Source organism: Hibiscus syriacus, unplaced genomic scaffold (genome assembly GCF_006381635.1).
Source record: "Hibiscus syriacus cultivar Baekdansim isolate YM2019G1 unplaced genomic scaffold, ASM638163v2 tig00002840_pilon, whole genome shotgun sequence".
NCBI lineage: Eukaryota > Viridiplantae > Streptophyta > Magnoliopsida > Malvales > Malvaceae > Hibiscus > Hibiscus syriacus.
Genome location: NW_024061947.1, coordinates 10,668,116 through 10,686,940, shown reverse-complemented (window position 1 = coordinate 10,686,940; position 18,825 = coordinate 10,668,116). Strand labels below are relative to the sequence as shown.

The following is an 18,825-nucleotide window of genomic DNA, read 5'->3' as shown; positions in this document are numbered from 1 at the left end:
ATGGCAGAGTATAGCTATGAATTTGAAGATGGGATGAAGATGATAGAGGAAATAACGCCGAGTAAACACGAGGAGATATTAGGGCAAATACTACATAGAAATGCAGGAACGGAGTATCTGAGCCGATACCTCAATGGCAAAACTGACAAGACACACTTCAAAAGCAATGTCCCCATTGTTGCTTACGAAGATATTAAGCCTTACATTGATCGGATTGCCAGCGGCGAGACGTTAAATATCCTTTCGGCTGATCCGGTCGTCGAGTTCTATCGAAGGCGTGAATCTTTTTATTCTGATCTGTTTTTTTTCTCTCTCCAAGTGTTTCATCCGTTGATCATCCTCATTCAATCTCGTTTGTTTTGCAGTAGTGGAACCTCAGGAGAGAAGCCAAAGCTGATACCTGTCACGGCTGAAATTCTTAATCTAAGGGCAATATATTTCGGCCTTTTTACATCTTTGCTTAAATCGTAAGAAACTGAGATTATATTGGACTTGTAGTAGCATAGGTTGAATGTGCATTGGCCTAACAGCACAATCCATTTACCGCTACTTTGGTGACTTTGACAAAGAAGGTAAAAAGATTGGAGCTTATTTTCACCAAACCAGATACTGAAACTCCTTGTGGCCTCAAAGCAAGTTCTCTGTCAACAAGCCTGTACAAAGAAGATGGCTTTAGGAACATCATCTCCCAGCATCATACAAGCCCTTTTGAAGCAATCTTTTGCTCAGACCCCAAACAAAGCATGTATTGTCATTTACTCGCGGGTTTAATCAGGCGAGACGAGGTTAGAATCATTTCTGCAGCCTTTTCAGCAGCACTGCTGAGAGCAATCAAGTTCATAGAAGATTACTGGACAGAGTTATGCTTCAACATAAGATCAGGCCAACTTAGGGACTGGATCACCGACTCCGGTTGCAGAAACGCGATTCCGTCCACAATGGAGCCTAATCCTAAATCGGCCGAATCGATACAGAACATATGTAGTTGTAAATCATGGGAAGGCATAATCAGAAAGCTTTGGCCTAATGCAAAGTGTATTTCTGCCATTTCTACAGGTGTTATGAGTTAATATGTTGAAACACTCGAGATCTACAGCGGAGGACTCCCTATAGTTTCAGACATGTATGTTTCTTCTGAAGCCTTTTGTGGGATCAATTTGGACCTTCTATGTGAGCCTTCATGTGCCTCTTACCCTTTTCTTCCCAGCATGGCTTACTTCGAATTCCTTCCCCTAGACAAAGACAATCTTACAATGTCCCGTGAAGGTACTGAAGCTGTTGATCTTGTACATGTGAAGCTCGATCAATATTATGCAACTTCTGGTCACATCCTATGCAGGTAAAACATTATTTTTCCTCACTAAGTTTCTTAAAAAGATCCACTAATCTTCTTTCTCGATTCAGGATTATATCGATACAAAGTCGGAGATGTTCTTAAAGTGACAGATTTCACAATACGACACCTCAGTTCCGATACGTCGAGAGACAAAACACTATTCTAAGCATCGACGCAGACAAAACAAGCGAGGAAAACCTGTCAAGGGCAGTGACAAGCAAAGACTTGTCGAACCACTCGGATTCATCTTGAGAGGGTACACTAGCTACGCTGACACGACTTCGATTCCGGGTACTACGTCTAGTTTTGGGAGCTTAAGGCAAAAGAAGGTAAGGAAAGGGAAGAGGTTGATCCTAACATAATGGAAGACTGTTGCTATAGGATGGAAGAGTCATTGGGGTATATATACAGAAGCAACAGCAAGAAAAAAAAAAATTGCAGCATTGGAGATTAGGGTGGTAAAAGAAGGAAGCTTTGATGCACTAATGGATCACTATATGTCCCGAGGAGCTTCTATGACCCAATACAAGACACCTATTTGCGTTAAAACCCAAGAAGCCATTAATATTTTAGACTCCAAAGTGATGGCAAGGTCTTTTAGCCCTAAAAAGCCAATGTTATAAGATAATTATATAATCGCTAAACCATAAATTTACTCACTGAATTTTACTATCTCTCCTATTTAAATCACTGACATTTTAATTTTTTTAATTTAATCACTGAATCGTATACATTGATATTTTTTTCACTCCATTTTCTCCCCAACTCTGTGATGATGTCATTTTTTAATTATTTTTTAACCAATTAATATTTATTAATATTATTTATATACTTTTTATTATCCCCATTTGCCACTCACCTTAGTCCTTACGTTCCCTCTTTCCCTTCCTCATCAGACTTCACTAACTTTTTCTAAAAAAACTGCTCCAATTTTTCTGTGAAATGGCTACTGCTTTGCCTTCTGCTTCAGTCGTTTTCAAAGACAACAAGGCATACCTCAAAAGCTTGTCCATGATGCCCACACACTCTTTAAGTTTCAGTTCAACTTAGTGGTATTTGAGCATGACTCGACTAGTTCGGAGTTGGCACCAAAACCAGGAGTGAGTTTAGCTCTACAAACCGAACAAATAAGACAACTAAGCGTGGATACAATCACACATGACAACATTTCAGAATTAAACGCAAAATTTCATCGTCTTAGAACTCCTTTGAGAAGAGGAAACTGCAGCGACGGTGGAAGCGATGCTAGAACTATAACGAATATTAGTTAATTGAGATTCATAGATAAATTCACGTAGAAAAAGACAATTTGATGAAAAAGACACGTATGGTAGAACCAAAAGGAATAGAAGAATGAAGCATAGGAATATGATCTTCACCAGTTCACCTTTGATGTTGATTGTTGAACCAAAAGACCATTCAGAAGCGACAGCTCTAAATCCGCACCATTCTCTGTCACCGATCTACTCTAATGTTGTCATGCATACATATTTATGTATGTACCTGCGTGAGTAAGTCCTTAAGGGTTAGAACTAAATCTAGCAATTCATGCATCCATGTTGTGCCGGTTATTTTTCTTTGACATGATCATAGTAAAGGTATTACGTATATGAATTTTGACACATTAATCATTCATCTTGTATAAATACAAACGTATTCTTGTATTCGTATTATTTTCATGTTATTTTCTCGTGTTGCCGTGTCTAAATTGCAGGTTTAAATAAACCATCTCTCATTTTAGTTTCCTTCCGCAGAAAACATTGAAAATGAAACAAAGTTGAGTTCCATTGAAAAAAAAACCCACTCAAACAAACAAGGCATACTCTCAAAAGCAACATGCCAGCCATTTGAGAGAGTTTCATCGTCTTGGAATGTAAATCGGAGTTGTTGTGTGTGGCTTGTATATTTACAAGCTACAAGTTGGATAAAGTTCAAGTGGTAGTTAAAATTGTCATGGATTTTAGTTCAACTTTACAACCATCAAAGAATTTGAATTTGAATTTACTATCACTAAAGAATTCAAGTTTGATTTTGATACAAGTTGACAAGTGGTTTTGATGGACACCAAGTATTTGCAAGTTGGCAAGTTGTCAACTTGTGTACATGGGAAAATTATCCTTTGGTTCCTAAACTATTAGGTTATTTGCAAGGTTGGTCCTTGAAGCCCAACTATAAATAGGACTAAACACTTTCACTTGAAATCATCCCAACAAGTTGTATCCCTCATTTGTTTTCTTCATTCTCACACTTTGTAATATTTTGAGAATTCTATGGAATCTCATTTGTTGTAATATTTTGTCGATAATGAAGTTTTCATCTATTGGTGGTGCCTAAGGAGTAGACGATATTTTCGTTAAACCTCGTAAATTTGGTGTGTTCTCTCCATTATTGTTCTTTATTGGGTTTTTCTATTGTGTTCAATATTCAATAGTTTGATGGGTTTGTCCACTGTGCAATTTTGGTAGTTTTGATCTTAACTTTTTAGGTCAATTTTGAAACTACTTTCGTGGGAAATAATCTGGTTTCCCCAACAATTGATATCATAGCTTCGGTTGACTTATCTTGGTGGTCTCGTTGCTGAAAATATCAAGTCTGTGCTGTTGAATATTGTTCATTGGCATTGAAATGACCAAATACTGATCAGTTGAGACATCAAGCTCTTCATCCAGACCATTGAGGAGGGTGATGTCAAATGCAAACTTCTCAGTGGAGTTGTTTAGTGAATCTGGTCATTTCAGCATGTGGCGAGGCGAGGTGTTATACGCTTTATTCCAACAAGGTCTAGACATCGCCATTGAGGAAGAAAAGCCTGCAGATATGAACAAGAAAGAGACTTTTGCAAGTAAGTTGTGGAAATCATTAGAGGAAAAATTCCTAAAGAAAAGATTGTTCAGATTTGATTATCACTCATGCCCCAATATGAATGAACACATCATTGCCTTCAATGAACTAGTGACAGATTTGTTGGGCATGGATGAAACTTTCAAAGATGAATATTTGGATTTAATGTTGTTGTCATCTCTTCCAGATGAATTTGAGCACCTTGAGACAACATTATTTCATGGAAAGCATCAAGTTAACCTTAAAGATGTAACTGCTACATTGTATAGCTATGAGCTTATGAAGAAAACCAAGAAGGAGAATAAGTATGACGCAGTACAGGCCATGGTGGCAAGAGGTCGCTCAAAAAGCCAAAATCCAGATAGGAGAGGGTGATCAAAGTCGAAATCCACACTAGAAAAAGATGAATGTGCCTTTTTCATGAGAAACGTCATTGGAAGAAAGATTGTCCGAAGCTGAAGAAAAAAAGGAAAAGCTACTCCAAATGAATGTGTTGCAGAGCATGATGCTAATGACTCTATCATATAATTGGTTGCTTCATCATCAATATTCCATTCAGATGATTGGATATTAGATTTGGGTTGCACCTATCATATTTCCCTTAATTGGGAGTGGTTCTCCGAATTTAGTATAACTAAATGCAGGAGTTGTTTATATGGGTAACGACAATGCCTGTAAAACTATTGGGATATATTCAATTTTATTGAAGAATCAAGATGGATCAATTAGAGTTCTGACTAATGGCCGGTACGTGCTCTATTTAAAGAAAAATATCATCTCATTGGGAGCCTTGGAATCCAAAGGCTCAGTTGTCACTATGAGAGATAGAGTTTTGAAAGTCATATATAGTGTAATACCCCAAATCCCGGGTCAGTAGTTCGGGTCAACCTGAAACCCGTAAGTATAGTCCATTAGATTTCCTAAACCAGTTTATAAGAGCATTGGGCCTAAGTTTGGCTCAAAAGCTAAGGCAAGTAGTGAATTTAGAATAGGTTAGAGAAAATAGAGACCAAAAGTGTAGTTTACCCATAGTAGGTTTTTAGGAGTTGTAAGAAACCAAGTGTTTTAAGCTTGTTTTTGGGTAGTTTTGAGTTGGTTAGAGTATTCCTAACTTAGTTTCAAACCTTAAATAAGATAGTAATCCCCTTTTCTTCCTTTTGATTAGTTGAAGAAGTTGGTGAAAGTTCAAAGGCAAAGGGGAAGGAAAATGTGACCCAAGCTATATTGAGGGGAGTTTTAGCAGCTAAAAGAATCAGGTAACACACTTATAGCTTTCTCATATGTTGTATCTCATTAGAAATTAGTTTTAGCTATAAAGTTACGTTTAAAACATGTTTAGCAAGATTTCATGGTAGATCTCATAATTTATGTTGTAAGCATGTTTTAAAGGCCTCTTTATGACCCCCAAGATCAAATAAGACTTAATAACTAATTGAGAAACCTTAAAGTAAGAAAATTAGAGTTAAGAGGTAATTTCATGCCTAAATAAGGCATGTTTAAGGGTAAGTATCGATATTGTTCATAGTTCTTGCAGAAATTCAAGAGTTTTTGAGGAGCAATATCGATACCCCTTTAAGGAGTATTGATACTGAGGGTCTGGTATTGAGACTGAAATTTCAAAATGCCATTTTGGTATCAGTACTCTGGGGAGTATCGATACCCAAGGTCCTTAGTCTGATACTCCTACGAGAGTATTGATACTCCCTTTTAGTTTAAGGCAAATTCAGAGTTATGGTATTGATACCTTGGGTTGGGTATCGATACTGAAGATGAAGTATCGATACTAACAGGTTTTTTTAGACTTTTTGCAAAGGGAAATTATAGAAGTAAGGTTTTCGAAAAGCTTATAATTACTCCCAAATCAGACTACAAGTGAGAATGGTAACAATATTTAATTCAAACGTAAACACGAATAAAATAGGGTGACATAAGACTAGCCTTGCTTGAATGCTCTAGAAATGACCAGGACACCTGAGTTCCTTTAGAAAAGATATCATAGTCGAAAGTATAGATTTAGTCTGGATGTCCTTAGGGAGTGCGCAAGGTACTTAAAGCTGACTAGTTTGGGCTCAAGGTCTGACACTTAAGGAATTGGATAGTCGAGAGTGTGGTGTTTAATGTAGAGATTTTGGGGGCCACATTCTCGTTAGACTAGAGGGGTGTGTGAGCTCCGAGATTTAGCCTCTCAGCCCCACCGTAATGTCTACCATAGAGTAGAGAGTGAGTATACGAGTATACTTAACAAAGCATAATAGAGCAGATTAATAAACTAGATAGAAAAACAAGAGACTTGAATGTTTAATCTTTTCAGTGATATGCAGTTAGTATATTTTAGCCATTAGTGTGGCGTTGAGCTAGTTAGATCATCCTTCGGATGTTTTCGTGGGTATGTTAGTAGATATAGCAGACGAGGAGTAGTAGAGAGACTGAGGTCCATACCATACCAGTGCAGATTCAGGGTATGTCTCAACTTTTTTAAAAGGGCATGTATATTTGTAAACATTATTGTCCAGTTGAGTCGTAGATTCAGTAAAGTTGGTCTGTAATATTTTGAAGTATAATATTTATTTTGAGAGCTACCTAGTATATAAAGTTTATTTATATTTTATGGATGTTTTCTTTTGTCATGGATTTTAAATTAGTCGTTTTAAAGTATGAAAGAGTTGGTCAGCCACTCCTATGGTTCCATATAGCACATCTGATTGGTTGACTGTGTGTCGTACTAGTCTAGGGTGTTACATCTGGAGCACTTGTTATGATGAAGGGCATCAGAAAAATAATTTGTATTACTACAAAGGTAGTACAATTATTTGAGCAGTTGTAGTTGCATTAGCTTCTTGTGGCGACAATTTGGACATAACCCAGTTGTGGCATATGCAGTTGGGACATGCTGGAGAGAAATCCTTGCAAATTCTGGCAAAGCAAGGGTTGTTGAAAGTTGCAAAGGCTTGCAAATTAAATTTTTGCGAGTATTGTATTATGGGAAAGCATAAAAGAGTAAAGTTTGGCACCATAATCCATAATACGAAAGGTATTTTGGATTATATTCATTCAAATGTGCGGGGTCTTTCTAAGACACCATCTTTTGGAGAAAAACGTTATTTCATAACTTTTGTATATGACTTTTTCAGAGTTTAGGTGTATCCGATGAAGTCTAAAGATGAAGTTCTTAAGATTTTCCTTAAATGGAAAATATGATCGAGAACCAGGCTGACATAAAAATCAAAAGACTTAGGACGAACAATAAAGGAGAATATAGAAGTGATTCATTTTTTGACATTTGCCAGGAGCATGGTATTGTTCGATTATTCACTATTAGAAATACACTACAACGGCATGGGGTGACAGAGCGTATGAATCGAATATTATTGGAAAAAATTTGATGTATGTTATCTAATACTGGGTTAGGTAAAGCATTTTTAGATGAGGCTGTGATATATGCTGACCATCCCATCAATCGTCTTTCGTCATCAGAAATAGGATGAAAAATACCGTTGGAGGTGTAATTTTAAAAATCTGCTACAGATTATGATTCTTTACATGTATTTGAATCCACTACTTATTATCATACGAAAGAATCAAAGCTTGATCCGAGAGCAAATAAGACTTTCTTTATGGGAATCACCCATGTAGTAAATGGATTATTCCTTTGGTGTACAGACACCAAGAAGATAATTTGTAGCTGAGATATTACCTTTAATGAATATGCCATAGTAAAAGGGTAACAGATGGAGCTGTTCAAGCAAGTAGTACTTCATAGCAGGTGGAGCATACTTCAAAATAGGTGTAGTTTCAACTAATGATGATCCCAGAAGTTGATGCAACCGATTCTTTAACTCTAATAGAAGAATCATAATATGAAGAGGTTCAAACCTAAGAACCATTGGAGACACCAAAACCACTTACAGTTAGAAGCTAAAGAGAGAAATTCATAGACCTTCTCGATTTACTGATATGTTGGCCTATGCTCTTCTAGTTGTTGATGATGATATTCCTATCACTTATAAAGAAGAAATACAAAGCTTGGAAAGTGACAAGTGGAAAATTGTCATGAATGAAGAAATGCAATCTCTCCGAAAGAACAACACTTAGAATTTGGCAGAAATACCGAAAGGTAAAAGAGCAACTAGATGTAAGTGGGTATTTGCAAAGAAAGACGGATCTCTTAGCAAGAAAGATGTTAGCTACAAGGCAAGGTTGGTAGCTAAAGGCTACACTCAAAATGAGGGAATCAACTTGTCGCAACCGTCTTTCGGTTTGGGCCCTGGAATTGGGCTTCGACTTGAAAAATGTGAATTGGAGTCGCCACCGATCATTTATTTTAAACAAAATGGGTTGATCGGACACCTTATTTCTTACATGATCTGCGTCTTACCAGAAATATGCCGGGCTCGGGAGTCGGTTACGGTCAAGGAAGGATTAGCACCCTTGAACTGCCCTTTCGGTACTACGTAATTTCCAATTGTCTTTGATTAAGAAAATTGTAATTTAAATTTAAAGGTAAAATAACGATCCAAAACTTACCTCTGATGGATTTAAATCGTGCATTTTAAAGAAAATCAAAAAATGTTAGATGAAAGGTAAGGAATAAATGAGTAAAATAAATAAACCCAAGCAAAAAGGAAGAAAGAATTAGTAAATAAATGTCTTAAAAACACGAAGTAAAAAAAACAAGCGAAAATAAATAAATAAATAAGATAATGAATGAAAAAATAAAAACATAAACAATAAATTAATAAAATAAATTAGCAAAACTAAGCGAAAGTAAAAAAAATGAAAATACAAATACAAAAAAAAATAGATAGAATGAAAAATAGTAATAAAATATGAAAGACTAAAAATGATAATATATATAACTATTAAGTAATAATAATAATAAATAGGAAAAGAAATAAAAACACCATTCCATCGGAAATAGAAAAAGGGATACGAATTTGAAACAAGGGATACAAATTTGAAAAAAAGGATAAAGGTTTGGTCAGCTGAAAAGAGGGGGTGGGGCCTAAAGGGGTGATAATTCAAAATGTTAGGTTATATATATAATATAATATGTATATAATAATAATAAGATATGGTTTTTTAATACAAAGCAAATGAAAATGATAAAACGTGTATACATATAATATTAGAGAAAACAATAAAAATATATGTATATATATAGTTAAAATAAAATAAAACTATAAAAACTAATGGATAAAAAATGTTTATATATATATATATTAACGTATATAAAAAGAATAGAAATAAAATATAAATAAAAGAAAATAATAGTAATATAAATAAAGAGAAATATACATATAAATAAAATAAAGCAAATAGATGAAACAATAATAATTAAAACTTAAATTCAGGGGACTGAATTGAATGAAAAACAGAAGTGGGTATCGATTTTAGGAGAAATTGAGGGTGATAATGGAAGAATTAAAGAATGGAGGACCAAAACCGTGGTTTACTCTATTTTAAACAAAAACACGCGGGTCGTATGGCGTTGGGTCGGTTCAGCTGGCTCCACGGGTTGGTTAAATGAGAATTATAAAAGTTAATTTTTTTAAAGGCTTCATTTCTTCTACTCTCTCGCGAAGAGTTTCCCCATCCCTTTGAAAACACTCTCAAGTGTTCATCAACCAGATGAACAACGGCCGTGGATTCCAGAATCCGGCCGCCTTGTCTCGCCGGCGCCGCCGTCCACTGGAAGTGGAAAGGAAAAAGTTTATGTTTTTCTAAAATATCTCCCTCTCCATATTTTGAAAATCCAAGTGGTTTTTTTTAAAAAAAATCGCCTCATGGAGCCGTTGATCTAAGGGAGAAGATATTGGATTACCCTCTATGTTCAACGGCCAGTAACCCTTTTCTGGGTTTTATCCGAACCAAAAACAGTAAAGTAATTACACATGCAAGACAAAACGAAACAAAGGTATGATTTTCTTACCATTTTTTACTCCTTTTGGAACGTTGTAAATGCCTGGATCGTTCTGAAATTTGCTGTTTTTATTTTGTATCTCCAACCGTCCCTTCTAATGGGCGATTTTACATCTTATTTATACTAAAAAATAAACCTATTTAGATTACATATTTGAGTCCTAATCACATTGATATTCTGTTGTTTGGTTGTGGATGAGTCCTAACACGTTGCTTTGCTTGTTGGCTTCGTGTTTGCCGAGGAAACCAGTGGCGTTGGGGCTTACTGGGGCTAGAGACGTGCGGTTATGGGTTTGTGATGAACCAGGGGTCTTCGGGGGCTCCTTGCGGCGCAAAAGGGAACTGGAGAGGAGAAAGCTAAGGTTCTGGAAACCCTAGCATGTTGGTCACGTGCTTTGGGCCACTGTTGGGCCGTTTGTTTTTGGGGCGAAAATCATGTGTCTACAGCTGCCCCTCTTTGCTTATTATCGTGTAACAAAAATAGAGCAAAGATTAAAAGACACAGATTTCGTCTATATCGAATTTCCTCTGTCATAGAGTTGAAAACCCAATGTTGAAACCGGTTAAACAAAAAATGACCCATTCGTCGTAAGGTTGAGTCGGACTGGAATATTCTGAGCACAAGACTCCTCGTTGTGAAGTTGAAAACGAGCTCAAAGTTTTTGACAAGTGGCTTCTGAATCGTCCTCCGGCTCAAGATGCTTCGTCGCGAAGGTGAAACTTGACCTGAAGACTTTGGTGTTGTGGTGTTATAGATGACTCCCTCGTCGTGAAGTTGGGTCAATCCATTTGTGAAGTTGGAATTGTATCTCGAACTGGGAAATTATTTGTTGACAGTCAGCCGCCCCTTCACTGTGAAGTTGAACTTGTGTTGTCTAGAGTCCAATATCCTTCGCTGTGAAGTTGAAATTGGCTCTGAAATTGGGAAGTTGTTGTTGACAACCAGCGGTCCCTTCGTCGTGAAGTTGAACTTGCGTTATCTGGAGTCCAATTTCCTTCGTTGTGAAGTTGAAATTGGCTCTGAAATTGGGAAGTTGTTGTTGACAACCAGCGGTCCCTTCGTCGTGAAGTTGAACTTGCGTTGTCTGGAGTCCAATTTCCTTCGTTGTGAAGTTGAAATTGGCTCTGAAATTGGGAGGTTGTTTATTGACAACCAGCGGTCCCTTCGTCGTGAAGTTGAACTTGCGTTGTATGGAGTCCAATATCCTTCGCTGTGAAGTTGAAATTGGCTCTGAAATTAGGAAGTTGTTTATTGACAACCAGCGGTCCCTTCGTCGTGAAGTTGAACTTGCGTTTTCTGGAGTCCAATATCCTTCGTTGTGAAGTTGAAATTGGCTCTGAAATTGGGAAATTGTTTATTGACAACCAGCGGTCCCTTCGTCGTGAAGTTGAACTTGCGTTGTCTAGAGTCCAATATCATTCGCTGTGAAGTTGAAATTGGCTCTGAAATTGGGAAGTTGTTGTTGACAACCAGCGGTCCCTTCGTCGTGAAGTTGAACTTGCGTTGTCTGGAGTCCAATTTCCTTCGTTGTGAAGTTGAAATTGGCTCTGAAATTGGGAGGTTGTTTATTGACAACCAGCGGTCCCTTCGTCGTGAAGTTGAACTTGCGTTGTATGGAGTCCAATATCCTTCGCTGTGAAGTTGAAATTGGCTCTGAAATTAGGAAGTTATTTATTGACAACCAGCGGTCCCTTCGTCGTGAAGTTGAACTTGCGTTGTCTGGAGTCCAATATCCTTCGTTGTGAAGTTGAAATTGGCTCTGAAATTGGGAAATTGTTTATTGACAACCAGCGGTCCCTTCGTCGTGAAGTTGAACTTGCGTTGTCTGGAGTGATATCCTCCGTCTTGGAGTTAAAATCGTGGATGTTTGACTCTACTATCGATCAAGTTGTGTTGCTTCAAGTTCGATATCCTTCGCTGCGAAGTTGATTTTGACTCTAGCTAAGGCCTGTCTGGAAATCTTGATTATGGAATCATGAGGTTTTGATCCATGATCTTGAATTCTTCAAATGTTCTAATCTGATGTTCGTTTTCTTATCCTTGATCTGGGAAATGCTCCTCGACCATCTCAATTAAATGCATGAGCCTTGATCGGCTTCCGAGTACCTGTACTTTTCAATGAACCTTTGTACGGTAATATGCGAATATCTTTTGCAAAAGTAAATAAATCATTAAGTTTAAGCTCAATCCAAGAGGCTCAAAAGGAATTGGTGTAAAGAAAAGGATGGTTTTTTATTCATAAGGGAAAAAGAACAAATAATACATGACAAACATTTCGGAAGATGAAAACGTGATGAGGTGTAAATGAATGTCTTAGATTTCAATAATGTGGGCACTTCTGAGCTGAAAAGCCGTTAGGTGACCTCGAATACAGCCTTTGCCAGAGGATCTTTGAAAAATGCGATGATTTTTAGGAGAGTGCAACCTTTCTCTGACTCGTTGAGTCTGCAGAAAATTCAGATGCCGGGAAGTTTCAACTGTCTAGATTTCTTTGAATTATCCAAATCGCCCTTTCGGGTTTTCAATTCGGACCCATCCTTGGTTGCAAGACGCCCTTTGCGGGTTTTCATCTTGAACCCACCTTTTTGTTCTTTTTCTCTTTCTTTTGTTTTTTTTCTTTTTATCTAGGGCGCCCTTTCGGGTTTTCACCCTAAACGTTTTTCTCTTTCTTTTTTTTTCCTGACTTAGGACGCCTTTTCAGGTTTTCATCCTAAGCGAAGTATTTCTTGACTGCATCTAAGTTGATGGGATGTGGCAGGTCAGGTCCGTCCATTTCGGCCAGGACAAGGGCCCCTCCGGAAAAGGCCTTTTTCACGACATAGGGTCCTTCCCAATTCGGTGTCCATTTTCCTCGGAAATATTTCTGAACTAGCAAAATTCTCTTTAGTACCAGATCTCCTTCACGGAATATTCTCGGGCGTACCTTCTTGTCATGTGCTCGAATCATTCGTTTCTGATAGATTTGACCATGGTGAATGGCTTTCAGTCTCTTTTCATCTATCAAATTAAGCTGGTCGTATCTAGATTGGGCCCATTCTGCATCATCCAGTTTGACTTCTGTCAGGACCCGTAGTGACGGAATTTCTACTTCAATGGGCAGCAATGCTTCCATTCCATAGGCTAGTGAAAATGGAGTTGCCCCAGTCGAGGTTCGTATCGAGGTTCGGTAAGCGAACAGAGCGAAAGGCAGCTTCTCATGCCAGTCCTTGTAGGTCTCAGTCATTTTTTCCACTATCTTCTTGATGTTTTTGTTTGCTGTTTCTACTGCATCGTTCATATTTGGTCTGTAAGTAGTAGAGTTGTTATGTTTTATGTTGAATTACTCACAAGCAGCCTTCATCATTTTATTGTTCAAGTTTGTAGCATTATCGGTAATGATCCTCTCAGGTAAACCATACCGACATATGATCTCCTTCTTCAAAAACTTACAGATAACAGATTGAGTGACATTAACATAGGAAGCAGCCTCTACCCACTTAGTGAAATAATCGATGGCTACAAGGATGAAACGATGATCATTCGAAGCCTTCGGATGGATTTGCCCAATGACATCCATGCCCCACATAGAGAAAGGCCATGGTGACGTCATGACATGAAGCGGATGTGGTGGAACATTTATTTTATCTCTGTAAATCTGACATTTATGACATCTTCTAGCATAGTTGATGCAATCACTTTCCATTGTGGACCAGAAATATCCGCTTCTCATTATTTGTCTCGACATCATGTGTCCATTTGCATGTGCTCCGCAAACCCCGTCATTTACTTCTTCCATTATCATTTTTGCCTCTTCCGCATCGACGCACCTTAATAGAACTTGATTATGGCTTTTCTTGTACAAGACCATGCTGTCAAGGACGTATCCAACTGACATCCTTCTAATGGTTCTTTTATCGATTTCAGTGGCCTCCTCTGGGTAACTTCGATACTTGATATACTGTAAAATATCGTAATACCAAGGCTTAGTGTCCTTTACTTCTTCAATATGGTAGCAATGAGCCGGATACTCATACGACTGCATTTCAATTGGCATCATTTCAGACTCCGTGCCAACTTTGAATGCGGCTGCCAAGGTAGCCAAAGCGTCAGCCATCTGATTTTCTTCTCTTGGCACATAGTGGAAAGTGACTTCATCGAATTCTTCGAGCATATCCAATATTAGCTTCCGATATTCTATCAGTTTCATATCTTTGGTTTCACATTCTCCACGGAGCTGATAGATTACTAATGCTGAATCTCCGTATACCCGCAGGGTCTTTATATTTTGCCCCAGTGCAGCTCGAATTCCCAAGACACAAGCTTCGTATTCTGCCATGTTGTTGGTGTAGTCGAAGTTCAGTCTGCTGGTAAATGGGTAGTGACTCCCTCCTGGAGAGATCAATATGGCCCCGATTCCATATTTTAATGCATTTGATGCCCCATCGAAGTACATTCTCTAGGAACTGTCTGTTGTAGTATCTGTTTCTTCTAAAGATAAAGCCATCAAGTCCTCATCTGGGAAATCAAAGTCCAGTGGCTCATAATTCTCGTTGGTTCTGCTTGCTAAGAAATCCGATATGGCACTCCCTTTTATAGCTTTTTGGCTTACGTACTTAATGTCGAATTCAGACAATAACATCTGCCATCGGGCTAACCTTCCAGATAGAGCAGATATACCCATCATGTATTTTAACGGATCTAACTTGGAAATCAACCACGTGGTGTGATACAACATGTATTGTCGGAGTCTTTTTGTAGCCCAGACCAAAGCACAACAAACTTTCTCAATAGGAGGATATCTGACTTCGCAATCGGTGAACTTCTTGCTCAGATAGTAGATGGCTCTTTCTCTTCTTCCAGACTCGTCATGTTGACCCAGGACACACCCCATTGAGTTCTCAAATATGGATAGGTACAAGAACAGAGGTTTTCCTGGGATGGGGGACATTAAGATAGGAGCATGAGACAAGTACTCTTTCACCTTCTCGAATGCAATCTGACAGTTTTCATCCCATGCCCCAGGGCTATTCTTTCGGAGAAGTCGAAAGATTGGATCACACTTATCGGTTAACTGAAATATAAATCGAGCTATGTAATTCAACCTGCCCAGAAAACCTCGGACCTCTTTTTGTGTTCGAGGTGGAGGTAAATTCTGGATAGCCTTAACTTTGTCAGGATCAACCTCAATGCCTTTTCTGCTGACCACGAAGCCTAACAGTTTCCCGGATGTTACCCCAAAAGTACACTTACTAGGATTCAGTCGAAGCTGGAATTTTCTCAACCTCTGGAAGATCTTTCTCAAGTGCCCGACATATTCATTTTCGGTATGTGCCTTGACAATCATGTTGTCGATATAAACCTCGATTTCTTTGTGCATCATATCGTGGAACATGGTCACCATGGCTCTCTGATATGTTGCCCCAGCATTTTTTAATCCGAAAGGCATCACTTTGTAACAGAACGTTCCCCACATTGTGACAAAAGTGGTCTTCTCAATGTCTTCAGGATGCATCTTGATCTGATTGTACCCCGAAAATCCGTCCATGAATGAAAAGTAGTTGTTCCCGGCTGTATTGTCCACCAGAGTGTCTATGTGTGGCAGAGGAAAGTTGTCCTTGGGACTTGCCTTGTTAAGGTCCCGGTAATCGACACACATGCGTACTTTCCCGTCATTCTTTGGCACGGGCACTATGTTGGCCACCCACTCCGGGTATTTGGCCACTTGAAGAAAACCGGCATCAAATTGTTTCTTGACTTCTTTCTTGATCTTAAGGAGCATTTCTGGTCGCATTCTTCTCAGTTTCTGCTGTACTGGTTTACATTCTGGTTTGATAGGCAATTTGTGGACTACCATATCTGTATCTAATCCCGGAATGTCTTGATACGACCAGGCGAACACCTCCCTGTATTCCTGAAGTAAATCTATCAGGCTTTGTCTTGCTTTAGTTGAAAGAGTTATGCCGATTTTAACCTCCTTTCGACTTTTCTCAGTCCCCAGATTCAAGACTTCAGTTGTCTATTTATGGGGTAATATTTGTTTATCTTCTCTTTCTACTATTCTCAACAATTCAGTAGGCAAGTTGCACTCCTCTTCAGTGTCGCATTCATCAAATTCCCCGAGACAAATGGCCGATTCAAAATCCACATCCGGATCAAGATCATTAGTGCCTACATTATCGTTATCTGGGGATCTGAAAGATGAGAAAATGTGCATGTATGAGAGGAAAATATCCCACATGAAATAATCAAGAATTAAGTTTTTAGGGAAAGTGGAAACGAAGTGTTGAAATAAAGAGGATAGATAATGAATTCAAAAGGAAATAAAGGAAAATTTGCCATGAATAGAGAAAAAAAATGCATCTTTTATTGAACTTAAACCTAATATTTATTCACCCTTACAAAAGATCACCTATTGCCCCGGGTATAGGCAAATAGGGACAGTCCGAATATTACTCTGAAAAATTCTTGTAAAATACAGGTAGTTCTTCGACCGTCCAACTGCTAGGCATGAACCCCGGTGGCAAAGGGAATATCCCAGATCTAACGACATCGTCCAGATCTAACGACATCGTCAGCATTTCCAGTGATTACGACATTAATGCTCAGTTCTTCCAAAATCCGCCTCTAAATCTGCTGGGGTGGTTTCAAACACATATCCACCTGTCTTGAATGTGTGGCAAAGAGGCAGGAATGTCATGGGCTCCCATTGAAGTTCACTTCCAGTCAACCTGGCTAGTCTTCTTTCCCGGTTCTTCTGAACTTCTTTCCTCCTCTCATGGTAACTGGGCTGAAAGCCGAGCCCAAACTGATCTAGCTTTGAAACGGGAAGGACTGGATCAATCATCCCTTGCAGAAATTTCCCAAAACCTCTTCCAGTCTTGGCACCTTGTCCCAATGCTTGCATGATCTCCATTCTGGTACACTTGGAAAACCGGGGTCTAGGAATCATTTTTCCTTCTGCTACAAAGGTAGCATTTACAAATTCCAAGGAGCGGAATGAACATTCCACCGCCTCCTCATCTACCTCGATGTATGGGGCCTCCGTGGTCATACTTGCCACAATGTCTTCCTCAGCATTGATTATTACTAAGGCCCCGTCAATCACGAATTTAACCTTTTGGTGCAGTGTGGATGGTACTGCACCAGCTTGGTGAATCCATGGCCTTCCCAAAAGACAGTTATAATAAGGCATAATATCCTTCACCAGAAACTCAATGTTGTAGGTGGCTGGTCCGATGGTCAACGACATCTCGATCTTGCCAATTACCTCTCTCTTGGTTCCGTCAAATGCTCGGACCACGTTTTGGTAGGCTCTCATATGAGAGGCATCTATTGGTAGCCTTTTCAAAGTGACTAAAGGCATTACGTTCAGAGCTGAGCCGTTATCAATCAATACACTTGGCAGAGCATGCCCCTTGCAGTAGGTGGTGATGTGTAATGCCTTCGTTCGGCCTTTTCCTCCGGATGGAATCTCATCATCTGAAAATGAGATGAGATTATCAGCTTGAATATTATTTACCAGTCGATCCATTTTGCTGACTGGTATGTCTTGTGGCACAAATGTTTGATTCAGGACTTTCAACAGTGCCTCCCGATGTGCTTCTGAGCTTAATAAAAGTGCCAATATTGAAGTGCGTGTTGGCAAGCTGTGGAGTTGTTCTATAATACTCTACTCACTGTGCTTTAGAAATTTAAGGAATTCTTTAGCTTCTTCCTCCCTTATAGGTTCATTGATAGCCAACACATCTTCCTTGAAGGGCTCCAGTAATCTCTGCCCCACCTTGCTGTCACATTCTTTGGAAGTGCTCACCTGGAATTCGTACCTCCATGGTACTTGTCGATTATCCTTGTATTGAAAAGGTCGAGGTGCCGTAATCACCACCTTTGTTTGTGGAGTTGTTGTTATCATCTTTGCCTTAGGGATAATGATCAAAGGACTACCCCTCCCGAGTCTTTTGTCTGATGATCCCTCGGTACCGTAAATGTCTGCTTCTGGGGAATCCTGAACTTCTTCGTAAAACTCCAACTCTTTCTGGTCCATCATGAGCTGGACTAACGTCCTGAATTCGGAGCATTCTTGCACTTTATGCCCCTCTTCGTTGTGGTAACAACAATAGTTACCACCTTCATTCTTTGTTACATATGACTGGGGTGCAAGAAGCCCTGCCTTTACCATTTGGTTCCATACCCAAGCCAAAGGAGCTTTGATTTCTGAAACGCTGGTTTTGATTCTCCTGCTAGCTTCCGTTGTGACTGCATTGATTACGGTCTCGGGATGATTAGGCAAGGGATTCTGGGCGACGTTTGGTGTTTCAGAGTCGAAAGTGATCCAATTTTTGTTCCGCATTCGTTGTACAAGCCTCTTGAATGCTAGACAATTTTCAATAGAATGCCCCTGCACATCACCATTGTAACACCCCCCATCCCGTACCCGACCCGGATACGAGTCTGAGGTATCACATTGACTTTTCCAAACTTTGACTCATGACAAAATTCAAAGAAAATTTAAAACTTTCATTAAAGTAAAAGCGGTTTAGTTACATAAATTGACACAATAACCAAAATCAATCAGAGCATATTTAACTCAACCAATTAGTACATGCCAACTATATTCAAAATAACCAAAATCATTTATATCATCTATTTTTTGATCTGAAATTTTGTAAGGGAGATTCTGACCTGTCTTGCTCCTCATAACTTTTCTTCTAGCTTTCCGGAACCTACGTGTGAAACAATCACACGCTAAGTC

At 38.9% G+C, this 18,825-nt stretch overlaps 1 protein-coding gene across 1 annotated transcript; it reads left to right on the top strand.

Moving 5' to 3' along the window:
• On the top strand, positions 1 to 1,070 carry LOC120152887 (indole-3-acetic acid-amido synthetase GH3.17-like). Its single transcript, XM_039164989.1, has 2 exons — positions 1 to 429; positions 531 to 1,070. The coding sequence occupies exons 1-2, from the start codon at positions 1 to 3 to the stop codon at positions 1,068 to 1,070; spliced, it is 969 nt and encodes a 322-aa protein (XP_039020920.1).
• Positions 1,071 to 18,825: the final 17,755 nt, after the last annotated feature.

What these genes read in the sequence shown, in the direction of transcription:
- LOC120152887 (XM_039164989.1), top strand. Translation starts at nt 1, where the DNA reads ATGGCAGAGTATAGCTATGAATTTGAAGATGGGATGAAGATGATAGAG. An exon ending in CTGAAATTCTTAATCTAAGG is followed by an intron (nt 430 to 530) that starts GCAATATATTTC and finishes TTGGCCTAACAG; the next exon opens with CACAATCCATTTACCGCTAC.